The following is a 14,246-nucleotide window of genomic DNA, read 5'->3' as shown; positions in this document are numbered from 1 at the left end:
TTGCTTGTGCAATGATAACTGCAGACTCACCACAATGCTGGACCAACAGGGTCCCTGGAGCAAACCTTGTTTGCCCAGCATTTGATAAATGGGGGCCTTAAATATAAAAATAATACCCTTGCCTGTTAAAAGAACATATTTTGTTTTTATGTGAACATTTTGCTTGTTCCATTCTACATAGAGAGGCCAAAAAGCTAATTCTATGACCTAAGCTTTCTTCAAAATGCCCATAATCAATAACTAATCTAAGCAATTTGCAGAATTTTGAACAAAACCTAGGTCACAGAACTTGGCTCATCGGAGCCTGGGACAAGCAACATTTTTTACACACAAGCAAAGTATTATTATTTTTTTTGTCCATCCTATATTAAAGGGACAGTTTACCCATTTTTTTGAAATATCAGTTTTCAAACTACATTACCAATACCCATTGACATAGTTTTTGGCCATGCGGCCAGTCTGCTTTCACTCACTTCAGTGCAGCAGAGCCCATGTGCCTCCCCCAACTGTGGTGTCATGGCAAGGAAGCTAGTCCGTGTTCAACTGTAAACAGTTTATTTTCTTGCTGGGATAACAGTGACATTTTAATGAGACGGAGCTCTGCTGTAAAGTACAATTCCCAGTAATTTACAGGCTTGGGGGTCAGAGAGGTTATACATGTTACTAAATCACATGCTCATCGTACCCCTCCTGCCACAGAATGGAATCAACTGCCAACATTTGTAGCTCTGCATATTTAGCAGCACACCCGTCGTCAAGATAATTAGTGAGTGCTCTGATCTGGGTTTGATCCCCTGACGGCTTTCTTTCTTAAGGCTTCCTGCCGCTCTGCTTTATGAGCAGAATGTTTTACGTAGGTCAAATCACTCTCCATTTAACCCTTTGCTACTCTACTGTAACACATAAAGGGTATAAATACCAAATACATTTTTATTTAGGATACATGCAGGTGAAGCTCATCACATTGCATACACACTCATAACATTTGCATAGATTAAAATAGCTATATTTAATTGGTCAGGGGGCGTGATAATAGATCTTTGTTGTCCAGCCCTTTTAACTGGGAGTTCCAGTGGCATTGAGATTAATAGGTAAAATACAAACTAAAAAGTAAAAAAAAAAAAACTTTTTATATTGCTAAGTTTATTGTTTATACATTGATTTTAATTTGTAAGACTGTGCTAATGCAGCTAAGCATTTGCAGCTCTAGTGTGAACTGGTCCTTTAATATCATTTCAATAGAATGCAAGATAACTTCATTATAGTGGCGTATACACATGAGGTGGCACTCAGTGACTGGCTTATGTATTCTGTACTATTTGACAGGCAGTGAGCTCTCTCTGTTCTGCATGTTTTAACCAAGTAAAGGAAAAAGATTAGACATGTCATTAGACATTTGAGGTAGTATGCCGATTCCCTCACAGAACTTTGAATACTGCTGATTTTAAACACATAGAGATGCACTATTTAATATGCAATAAGCTTCAGTTTATAAGAGGGAGCCATTTTCCCAAACCCGCTATATTCTGGAGAAAGGTCAATATCTTCAGGGGTGCCGAAAGGATCAAGGTCAAACTTCTGTAAGATTGAGGTAAAGAACAGGAACAGCTCCATACGAGCTAGGGCCTCCCCAGGACAGATCCGTTTACCTGTTGTGGTGAAGATGGGGAATGCATTTCTGGATTTAGTGTCAGTTAATATAACAGATCAGAAATGCTTATGAGAGTGTGAGAAATGGGGGAAAAGTGCTGAAACGTTGTAGTAAAATAAATGAAAGAGAAAGGTGGGGGGTGAGAAAAACACAAGGGAGTAGAAAATATGAGAAACGATAAGTGGAAGAAACCAAAATATTTGGAGATTATATATATATATATATATATATATATATATCAAAATAACAAGAGTATTGCATTGAGCAATGATACTTTTTTTTATTGGACTAACTATACATTTATAAGATGACAAGCTTTCGGAAGAGTTCCTTCCTTTATCAAGTCTGAAGCAATACTGACCAATTCAATGGAATTTACAGATTGTATCTTAAAACACAGAATAGCTAAGAAGACAGTGCAGGGAGAGGAGGAGGTGTCGTAAAAATCATGAGGGGGGCTTAGGTAAGCCTAAGCCCCCCTCATGATTTTTACGACACCTCCTCCTCTCCCTGCACTGTCTTCTTAGCTATTCTGTGTTTTAAGATACAATCTGTAAATTCCAATTGAATAGGTCAGTATTGCTTCAGACTTGATAAAGGAAGGAACTCTTCCGAAAGCTTGTCATCTTATAAATGTATAGTTAGTCCAATAAAAAAAGTATCATTGCTCAATGCAATACTCTTGTTATTTTGATATCTAAATCTCTGGACTAACATGGCTACTCCAATCAACGTATATATATATATACACACACATATATATATAAAAAAAAACTATATAAAAACACACACACACACATATATATATATATATATATATATATATATATATATATATATATATATATATATATATATATATATATACAGACAGACTAGAGAATAAGCTTGTATGGACAGGGTAGAAGAAAAATAAAAGGCTTTGAAGAAGGGGCAGAGGTGGTTAAGGAAAAACATGAGGTGCATGATGATAAAGAAACTATTTTTTGTGGTGTGTAGATACTGTAGTAGTAAAATGGTAAATATTGAAAGAAAGAGATGCAATAGATGGTTTCCAACCTGCAGAGAATGCCATAAAGCCCTCACTCTTCTTGAAAGAACCATTCTGATCTAAGAAATGTTGAGGATCAAACACATCAGGGTTTTCAAACAGAGATGGATCATAGAGCACAGAATGGAGAAGTGCAAAGACAGTGGTTCCCTGTGAGGACAGAAGAAAATCCAGGTCAAAACGTTTTGACACAAGTAGATATCTGAATGAAAAGTGCTACAAAGGTTTTAGCTGCAGCCATCATTACCTTTGGTATGGTGTATTCTCTGAACTTAGTATCATCTGTCACTGAACGGGGGGCTCCGATAGGTAGGAAGTCAATAAACCTCATGATCTCATGAAGAACAGCTTCTGTATAAGGCATCTTGGCTCGGTCCTCCATGCAAGGTCTTCGAGACCTTCCGATAACAGTTTCTATTTCAGCCTGGACCTTTTCTGGTTGTTAAAACAGTAATAATAACTCAGAACATGTTTATTTATTGTCGTTCCAAAGAAGTGGCTTTTTAGACCAGAATCAGTGTCTTTTAATTGTAGTATGTCAAAAAATGTGTGTATAAGATTACTGTGATATGGGTAAGTTTATTAAACCCTTTTCCCAATTGTCATACCTTTAATATGAGGGTACTTCATAAGGATTAGCAGTCCATATCCCAAAGTACTGCTAGTGGATTCCTGCCCTGCAAAAAATATATCCAGAGCAGCTGAGAAAAGATTTTGTTTGGAATATTCACTTTGCGGATTCTTGCTTTCCTATAGACAATACAAGAAAAAGACATATATAATAGATTATGATACACATATTCAAGAAAGCTTTGTGTAGTTTTGGTGAAACAAAAGAATTTACCCATTTTAAAATATGTTTAAAAAGCTATAATGAAGAGATCTAATAACAATAGTTTATAACAAGAACATTTTAAACATATTCTTTAATCCCCATATATATTTTTTTGTCTCTATGGGCCGATTTATCATTTGTCTTGCGGACATGATCCGCTGTAGCGATCATGTCCGCCAGACATCGATAAATGCTGACAGCATACACTATCAGCATTTATCATTGCACAAGCAGTTCTGGTGAACTGTTTGGGCAATGCCGCCCCCTGCAGATCGGCCGCTAGCAGGGGGTGTCAATCATCCCGATCGTATGCGATCGGGCGGATTGATGTTTGCAGCCTCAGAGGCAGCAGACGAGTTAAGGAGCAGCGGTCTTAAGATCACTGCTTCTTAACTCTTGTTTCCTGTGAGCCTGAAGGCTCGCACGGAAACGGGTATTTGGCCCCATTCGGGCCATGATAAATCGGCCCCTATGTCTTCCTTTGGGAACATTTGGTGCAATGGTAGAGCGTTGAGCTATGAACCAAAACACTAGGGTTTGATTCCCAATAGATATAATTTACAATTTTTTCCAATATACATTTGATAAATATTATTTATATCCCCTTAAATTGTGTTAAAATATATAGTACATTGGCAGAGAAATAAAATGGTAACTAAAGGATTAGAGTTTGAATCCTATTGTATCCAATTTTTAATATATACCTTCATTATTTAATTTTAAAATAATTTATTTATATTAGTTCAATTCTTTACATACATTTTCCAATATCATAAGGGTTTGGAAAGAGAGAAAAAAATATATATATTTAATTCTTAAATAAAATTCACAATACATTGTAATTCGAACCCTTATGATTGCATATTGCACATCCCTATTAAATAATATATTATTTTTTATTAACGGAGAGGCAGGTCCCCTGAAACATTGCTGCTTATGACCTAAATAAAGAGGCATTATTTAGGTCAGAGTGCAGCCTTCTCGATTATATTTTTGAATGATTAAGTTATTGTATGGATTGCTGATTCTATAGTTTTGTGGGGTGGGGGATATAATAGGATAACTGTGAAGAGATTTTTGTTTTGGAATTGATTATAGATAACTGTGAAAAGGAGTTAAAAAAGAGAGCAACTTTTAAGGTAAGTGAAGGAGGGGAAAAAAAGAAGACGGTTTATGCAAGGAGACTAAAACAGTGATAGAGATGGAAATTAAACGTTTATGATGTTTCAGGAAAGAGGTATAAGAGAAAATAATGATCTTCTAGTGATTTAAGCCATCATAACACTGGGCAAGATCCATGGAAGTTTGTGAGTCTACAAAAGGTCCTTGTTGTAAAGGCAAGATTGTGTTTAAAATGCTATTAAGCATCACTTTACCTATCTTTTCCAGAGTTTAGTTAGTGGGAGGTCTTGCCATTAAAAGAATATTAAACAGTCTGTTTAATTGTAATAAAAAAAAGCACTAAGCAGTGGTTATACTTAATAAAAATTCACTTTCCTGGGTCTCTACATACAGGCATAGCTATTTTGAGGTCATAAAACTTCTAGAGTAATATGAGCTGGTTTACTATTCAGATAGAGAGATAGCAACTATGTTTTGCTCATGCTCAGAAGAGGCAGAATGCAACATAGGTTCAAAAGATGTCTCCTCTCTTATCTCCCTGAGGGCAGTGGCTACATTGAGAGTTTATGTGCTCATTTTTCAAGGAAACAACTAAATCTGTTTCTTTTCATGTTTATTTTAATTTAACATATTTGGGGTTTTTTTTACTAAAGGAGCACTGTTTCATATCCCTTTTTTCTGTTAAGCGCCCCAGTGCGTGATATCTTGCCCATCAAATAAGAACCAATGTCGTGGAAAAGCAATCATTATTACAACAAAACTTTTTAAAATTGATTATGGAATTGTTTGTAATTGTAAAATTTTCAGGTGTCTTTTGATTAGGATATAGTAGCCATGTTGAATAGGATGAGAGGCATCTCAGCAATCGTGCCATAAGTGTTCTGTAGCCCTCTGGAGGCATGATCAGGGTTTTTTCTCCTACATCTTAGCCAAACATGAAGACTATATTGCCCCTTGCCACGGTAAAGTATCTCAGCTTACAGTCATGTTATTATATTAAAACTGACACTGTTGTCTAATTTTTCTTTTATTTCTTGTTCCTTTTTTATGGTTTTCTTTTATGCATATGTTTAAGTTGACTGTTTTATAGAGAGTGTATATTTTCCCGTTTTAACATATTTGTTCTATAATGTTTTGTGATGCTAGTATCCCTGACATGGATCTTTCAATGTGTTTTAGAATATCCCATGTAAAACCAAAGTCAGTTTACAATACTACCCTATAAAATATACAACCATTGATTATAATGGACTTCTGTAATTTTTAAGGTGCAATATTGTGGCAAGGTTTTATTGAATCTAGACCACTATCTTGTTTCATGCTCATTGACTCAAAGTCCCATGGTAGAGAAAAGTAACCCAATGACATGGACCATTCAATGTGTTTTAGAATATTTCATGTAGAACCAAAGTCAATTGCCAAACATGAAGACCATAATTGAAAACTCCCATAAATTTATCCCCAAAATATATTGCATTTCTATTGAATGGATATGGATCTTCCCATTAGAATCTTACCTGCTGCATTTTTATGAGGAAAGCATCAATATAATCTCTGGGGGATGATGGGTCTAGTGTGGCTTCATGCTCTTTTACAATCTCTTCAACATATTGCATTTGCTCCTGGTAATTTTCTGCCAGCTTGTGATGAGGCCCAGGGAGTAGGTTCAGAATAAATGGGAAGAAATTGTACAGCTGTGGAACAAAGATAAATGCATTTCATAGATTTCCTTCTGCTGGAGATGATGGCACATTATGAAGGATCTTCTTACACACTGTGCAAGATTGTACGATTGGTTCATAAAAAAAGGTGACAGGGAAGTTTTATGCATCTAGCATGACTTACCTGAACCCAGACATTGTCCACACGACGTAGATTTTCTGACATCAGGTCTAGTAGCTTTTGTAACTTCTGATCTGTATATTCAAATCTCTTTCCAAAGATCACAGAACAAATAACGTTAGAAACTGAGCGTCGGATAAAGAAAGCCGGACTGAATAGTGACCCTGGAGAGAAGAAAATTGGCATTATTCTTTTCTACATACCAGATGGATTTTCTTCTTTCCATCATCGTCACCAAATTCTGTATTGTAACATTAAACATTCATACTTCTCTATCACTTCTATGCTTTTTTGTATGTCTTGCAATTTGTATTTGACCTTGTGTTTCATGAAATGCATCCAATAAGTAGTGAATCTCCTCCTGAATTCTCTCCTCAATGCTCCTCTTTCCCATCCCAAAATTACGTAGGGTGGTCAACGAGAAGCGTCGCAGCTCTTTCCACCGCTCACCATTACTAAAAGCTATACCTGTGGAAGAAAAGTAACATCAAATATTTCCTTGTAGCAGAAAATAAACGTTATGGCGTAGATTTAACAAGGGCCTTCAGGCTCGCCGGAAACAGCAGTTATGAAGCAGCACTATGTTTTTTGCATTTATCGATGTGCTGCAGACATGACACGCTACATTGTATCATGTCCGTTCGCACTTTTATAAATCGGCCCCTACATCTTAACATGTTGCCTAGATAGCATGGCACTAAATATGAATCATGAAAGCTGAATTTTGACATCCATGTCTGTATACATAGCAAGGCAGAGTATTTAAATATTACATTTTCTTTCTACTCTTATTCATGAACTTACCATATTGTTGGCTGGTTAGATCCACTACGGGCAGTATAGCTCGGCCACTGAATTGCTCCCCTTGGTCCACCAAAGCCTCCTTCACAGCTTTGTAGCCACAGAGAACCACTGAAGGGAAAGGGCCTATGTACAAAGTATATACAGGGCCATACTTTTTGCTGAGCTGTAGGGAAGAGATATTGAGGTGAGATCAGTATGTTGTAAAAGAGGCGTTTTTAACATAATGTATAGTGCTATGTTCCTGCTGGCCAACATTGTATATTTCATATCTTTCAGCTACCAGACGTAATTATCATGTAGTTACTTGGTCCCAATGGTGGGCTGATCCTTTAACTTATTAAACATGTCATTATCATTAGCCCCTTTTCTACCGGAAAAAGAAAAATTTGCCCAACATACCAAAGACCTTTTAGCATTTTTGGTATCACTCCATTTATTCAGAAATAGAGCCTTTTTTTTTTTTACCTTTCAAAACTATAAATACTTTTTAGTAGATAACCCGAAGTACTCATATAGGACCATTTTGGTATAATTGTATCCCTCCTCAAACCTCCCTGATCCCTCCTAAATAGTTCTCTCCCCTCTCTTCCTAGTAGCAGCCAGTTATCTGCCAGTACCCAGTTTATAGAAATTGTATTATTTAAAAAAAATATATATTAATTTAAAAAAAATTATCATCCATAGGGACCACCCTCCCCCGCCATAAGTTTATCTTGGCAAGCTCAGGAGCAGCAGAGAACATAGATTCTAGCTGTTGATTGGTGGCTGCATATATATATCAATTGTGATTGGCTCACCCATGTGTTCAGTTAGAAACCATTAGTGCATTGCGGCTCCTTCAACAAATGATACCAAGAGAATGAAATAAATTAGATAATAGAAGTAAATAAGAAAGTTGTTTAAAATTGTTTTCTCTATCTGAATCATGAAAGAAAAAAATTGGGTTTCGTGTCCCTTTAAGTAAGATTTGTGCAGGTACCTCACATGAAAAAGCACAGAAATGGATGTCTAAATGAGCTTTATCACACGTATTTGAAATTTCTCAGCAGTAAAAGGGTTGAATGCTTCACAGTCATGGGATTGCCCTTTTAACCCATGAAATATATGACACTGTCATTAGGTCACTCTGTTCCTACATTATCTGTCACTATTATTGCGTAATGTCTGAGTGCTCATGTCTATGACATAACATTACAGCATACACAGCCAGGACTTCATTGTATGAGCGTGCTGCTATTGTATGTAAACACAGTTCCTTAGCCCAGCACCATGTGGGTGTATTCTGGGTAGGGTTGTGTGCAGACTCGCCCATACAAGGCAAACCATAAAAGCACTCATTAACAACACATTATGCAGCACATTCTTCACTGCAAACTTACAACTGTATCCTGTCTTGGCAGTGGTTACCAAAACTATGCAACATTACACAGCTTGTTGATACAAAAGATATGCAGAGGAACTAATATTAGAGACATGTATACATGTCTGAGACGTTTTGCCAGCTGCAGAAATTCCTTGTTTATAGTTAAAAACATTTAACTATTTATGGGCCAGAGGATTTCAGCTGAGCTAATACAGAGAGATTTCTGTTTGTAAAAATGTTCCTTAACATGTCACTGTCATTAGTAAATTTTTAGCCTTGCAAGTACTGAGCCAATAAACATGTACACTTTAGTCCCAGCAGGGACTGAGCCCATACACATGTCACTGTCATTAGTACACTTTAGTCCTAGCAGGGACTGAGCCCATACACATGTCACTGTCATTAGTACACTCTAGTCCTAGCAGAGGCTGAGCACATAAACATGTCACGGTCATTAGTACACTTTAGTCCTAGCAGGCACTGAGCACATAAACATGTCACGGTCATTAGTGCACTTTAGTCCTAGCAGGCACTGAGCCAATAAACATGTCACTGTCATTAGAACACTTTAGTCCTAGCAGAGACAGAGCACATAAACATGTCACTGTCATTAGTACACTGAGCACATAAACATGTCACTGTCATTAGTACACTTTAGTCCTAGCAGAGGATGAGCACATAAACATGTCACTGTCATTAGTACACTTTAGTCCCAGCAGGGACTGAGCCCATACACATGTCACTGTCATTAGTACACTTTAGTCCTAGCAGGGACTGAGCCCATAAACATGTCACTGTCATTAGTACACTTTAGTCCTAGCAGCAACTGAGCACATAAACTTGTCACTGTCATTAGTACACTTTATTCCTAGCAGGGACTGAGCCCATAAACATGTCACTGTCATTAGTACACTTTAGTCCTAGCAGAGGCTGAGCACATAAACATGTCACTGTCATTAGTACACTTTAGTCCTAGCAGGGACTGAGCACATAAACAAGTCACTGTCATTAGTACACTTTATTCCTAGCAGGGACTGAGCCCATAAACATGTCACTGTCATTAGTACACTTTAGTCCTAGCAGAGACTGAGCACATAAACATGTCACTGTCATTAGTACACTTTAGTCCTAGCAGGGACTGAGCACATAAACATGTCACTGTCATTAGTGCACTTTAGTCCTAGCAGGGACTGAGCACATAAACATGTCACTGTCATTAGTACACTTTATTCCTAGCAGGGACTGAGCACATAAACATGTCACTGTCATTAGTACACTTTAGTCCTAGCACGGACTGAGCACATAAACATATCACTGTCATTAGTACACTTTATTCCTAGCAGGGACTGAGCACATAAACATGTCACTGTCATTAGTACACTTTAGTCCTAGCAGGGACTGAGCACATAAACATGTCACTGTCATTAGTACACTTTAGTCCTAGCAGGGACTGAGCCCATAAACATGTCACTGTCATTAGTACACTTTAGTCCTAGCAGGGACTGAGCCCATAAACATGTCACTGTCATTAGTACACTTTAGTCCTAGCAGCAACTGAGCACATAAACTTGTCACTGTCATTAGTACACTTTAGTCCTAGCAGGCACTGAGCCCATAAACATGTCACTGTCATTAGTACACTTTAGTCCTAGCAGGCACTGAGCCCATAAACATGTCAATGTCATTAGTACACTTTAGTCCTAGCAGGGACTGAGCACATAAACATGTCACTGTCATTAGTACACTTTAGTCCTAGCAGGGACTGAGCCCATAAACATGTCACTGTCATTAGTACACTTTAGTCCTAGCAGGGACTGAGCCCATAAACATGTCACTGTCATTAGTACACTTTAGTCCTAGCAGCAACTGAGCACATAAACTTGTCACTGTCATTAGTACACTTTAGTCCTAGCAGGCACTGAGCCCATAAACATGTCACTGTCATTAGTACACTTTAGTCCTAGCAGGCACTGAGCCCATAAACATGTCAATGTCATTAGTACACTTTAGTCCTAGCAGGGACTGAGCACATAAACATGTCACTGTCATTAGTACACTTTAGTCCTAGCAGGGACTGAGCACATAAACATGTCACTGTCATTACTACACTTTAGTCCTAGCAGGAACTGAGCACATAAACGTGTCACTGTCATTAGTACACTTTAGTCCTAGCAGCAACTGAGCACATAAACTTGTCACTGTCATTAGTACACTTTAGTCCTAGCAGGCACTGAGCCCATAAACATGTCACTGTCATTAGTACACTTTAGTCCTAGCAGGCACTGAGCCCATAAACATGTCACTGTCATTAGTACACTTTAGTCCTAGCAGAGGATGAGCACATAAACATGTCACTGTCATTAGTACACTTTAGTCCTAGCAGAGGATGAGCACATAAACATGTCACTGTCATTAGTACACTTTAGTCCTAGCAGGCACTGAGCCCATAAACATGTCACTGTCATTAGTACACTTTAGTCCTAGCAGGGACTGAGCATATAAACATGTCACTGTCATTAGTACACTTTAGTCCTAGCAGGCACTGAGCCCATAAACATGTCACTGTCATTAGTACACTTTAGTCCTAGCAGGGACTGAGCATATAAACATGTCACTGTCATTAGTACACTTTAGACCTAGCAGAGACTGAGCACATAAACATGTCACTGTCATTAGTACACTTTAGTCCTAGCAGGGACTGAGCCCATAAACATGTCACTGTCATTAGTACACTTTAGTCCTAGCAGCAACTGAGCACATAAACATGTCACTGTCATTAGTACACTTTAGTCGTAGCAAGGACTGACCACATAAACATGTCACTGTCATTAGTACACTTTAGTCCTAGCAGAGACTGAGCACATAAACATGTCACTGTCATTAGTACACTTTAGTTCTAGCAGGGACTGAGCACACAAACATGTCACTGTCGTTAGTACACTTTAGTCCTAGCAGAGACTGAGCCCATAAACATGTCACTGTCATTAGTACACTTTGACCCTAGCAGGGACTGAGCCCATAAACATGTCACAGTCATTAGTACACTTTAGTACTAGCAGAGACTGAGCCCATAAACATGTCTCTGTAATTAGTACACTTTAGTCCTAGCAGGTACTGAGCCCATAAACATGTCACTGTCATTAGTGCACTTTAGTCCTAGCAGAGACTGAGCACATAAACATGTCACTGTCATTAGTGCACTTTAGTCCTAGCAGAGACAGAGCCCATAAACATGTCACTGTCATTAGTACACTATGGTCCTAGCAGGTACTGAGCACATAAACATGTCACTGTCATTAGTACACTTTAGTCCTAGCAGGGACTGAGCACATAAACATGTCACTGTCATTAGTGCACTTTAGTCCTAGCAGAGACTGAGCACATAAACATGTCACTGTCATTAGTACACTTTAGTCCTAGCAGAGACAGAGCACATAAACATGTCACTGTCATTAGTGCACTTTAGTCCTAGCAGAGACTGCGCCCATAAACATATCACTGTGATTAGTACACTTTAGTCCTAGCAGAGACAGAGCCCATAAACATGTCACTGTCATTAGTACACTTTAGTCCTAGCAGGGACTGAGACCATAAACATGTCACTGTCATTAGTACACTTTAGTCCTAGCAGGGACTGAGCCCATAAACATGTCACTGTCATTAGTACACTTTAGTCCTAGCAGGGACTGAGCCCATAAACATGTCACTGTCATTAGTACACTTTAGTCCTAGCAGGGACTGAGCCCATAAACATGCCACTGTCATTAGTACACTTTAGTCCTAGCAGGGACTGAGCACATAAACATGTCACTGTCATTAGTACACTCTAGTCCTAGCAGAGACAGAGCACATAAATATGTTACTGTCATTAGTACACTTTAGTCCTAGCAGGGACTGAGCACATAAACATATCACTGTCATTAGTACACTTTAGACCTAACAGAGACTGAGCCCATAAACATGTCACTGTCATTAGTAAACTTTAGTCCTAGCAGGGACTGAGCACATAAACATGTCACTGTCATTAGTGCACTTTAGCCCTAGCAGAGACTGAGCACATAACCATGTCACTGTCAGTAGTGCACTTTAGTCCTAGCAGAGACTGAGCCTATAAACATGTCACTGGCATTAGTACACTTTAGTTCTAGCAGAGACTGAGCACATAAACATGTCACTGTCATTAGTACACTTTAGTCCTAGCAGAGGATGAGCGCATAAACATGTCACTGTCATTAGTACACTTTAGTCCTAGCAGGGACTGAGCACATAAACATATCACTGTCATTAGTACACTTTAGTCCTAGCAGGGACTGAGCACATAAACATGTCACTGTCATTAGTACACTTTAGTCTAGCAGGGACTGAGTCCATAAACATGTCACTGTCATTAGTACACTTTTGTCCTAGCAGAGACTGAGCACATAAACATGTCACTGTCATTAGTAAACTTTAGTCTAGCAGGGACTGAGCACATAAACATGTCACTGTCATTAGTACACTTTAGTCTAGCAGGGACTGAGCACATAAACATGGCACTGTCATTAGTACACTTTAGTACTAGCAGAGACTGAGCCCATAAACATGTCACTGTAATTAGTACACTTTAGTCCTAGCAGAGACTGAGCACATAAACATATCACTGTCATTAGTACACTTTAGTCCTAGCAGGGACTGAGCCTATAAACATGTCACTGTAATTAGTACACTTTAGTCCTAGCAGGTACTGAGCCCATAAACATGTCACTGTTATTAGTACACTTTAGTCCTAGCAGGTACTGAGCCTATAAACATGTCACTGTAATTAGTACACTTTAGTCCTAGCAGGTACTGAGCCCATAAACATGTCACTGTAATTAGTACACTTTAGTCCTAGCAGGTACTGAGCCCATAAACATGTCACTGTTAGTAAGATTAGGTCCTGTCCTCGCATCAGCTTAGCCCACAAAGTGATTCACTGGGTACTGTAGTTACCTGTAACATGACTGTGTGTATCTCTCTGCTTTTTAGTTGCAGCAGGTTTCCCAGCAGAGGGAGTGGGGTAGGACCTGGTGGAAGATTTCCTTGTTTACTAAAGAACCTCTGAGCCAGAAGTATCAGGAGGACAGATAATAGAAAGAGCAGCAAAAAGCCAGTCAGTTCCATAGCTAAGGCAAACTGTGGATAACCAAGGACAGACACTATATGTTATTGTATAGAAAGCAGTTATCAATGACCAGGCTTTTTGCAGAGCAGTTCCTGACACACCCTCTTAACTCATTACTGCCCAGTCAGCAACATGTTGCTTCTTATAACAATAAGACAGTCTGTATCTTTTATATTCCTGCCTTTTGTTGTATCTTTGTATATTACTGCATATTATTGTATATATTTCTTAATCATTATTTCGTTGTCTGCTTCTACATAATGCTATATTGCTCCTTGTTATTATATTAGTATATTCCTTTGATAGTGTTTCTACATTTTTATCTCTTTCTCTCTCTCTCTGTATATATATATATATATATATATATATATATATATATATATATATAGGATACACAGAAAAGGAAACGAGGAGCCAGGAACTTGATGCCAAAGT

At 38.3% G+C, this 14,246-nt stretch overlaps 1 protein-coding gene across 1 annotated transcript; it reads right to left on the bottom strand.

Moving 5' to 3' along the window:
- Positions 1-538: 538 nt before the first annotated feature.
- LOC128666841 (cytochrome P450 2G1) lies at positions 539-13,896 on the bottom strand. The gene is made up of 9 exons (XM_053721643.1): positions 13,640-13,896; positions 7,306-7,468; positions 6,820-6,969; positions 6,505-6,665; positions 6,177-6,353; positions 3,311-3,452; positions 2,950-3,137; positions 2,711-2,852; positions 539-1,649 (listed from the first exon to the last, which is right to left on the bottom strand). The coding sequence occupies exons 1-9, from the start codon at positions 13,808-13,810 to the stop codon at positions 1,468-1,470; spliced, it is 1,476 nt and encodes a 491-aa protein (XP_053577618.1). The 5' UTR covers positions 13,811-13,896; the 3' UTR covers positions 539-1,467.
- Positions 13,897-14,246: the final 350 nt, after the last annotated feature.

Source organism: Bombina bombina, chromosome 7 (assembly GCF_027579735.1).
Source record: "Bombina bombina isolate aBomBom1 chromosome 7, aBomBom1.pri, whole genome shotgun sequence".
Classification (NCBI taxonomy): domain Eukaryota; kingdom Metazoa; phylum Chordata; class Amphibia; order Anura; family Bombinatoridae; genus Bombina; species Bombina bombina.
This window is presented reverse-complemented; position numbering and strand designations above follow the sequence as displayed.

Coding starts and splice junctions, on each gene's coding strand:
- LOC128666841 (XM_053721643.1), bottom strand. CDS start 13,810: ATGGAACTGACTGGCTTTTTGCTGCTCTTTCTATTATCTGTCCTCCTG. Junction 6,354..6,504: donor TGGACAATGTCTGGGTTCAG/GTAAGTCATGCT, acceptor TTTGTTCCACAG/CTGTACAATTTCTTCCCATT. Junction 2,853..2,949: donor GAGAATACACCATACCAAAG/GTAATGATGGCT, acceptor CTGTCCTCACAG/GGAACCACTGTCTTTGCACT.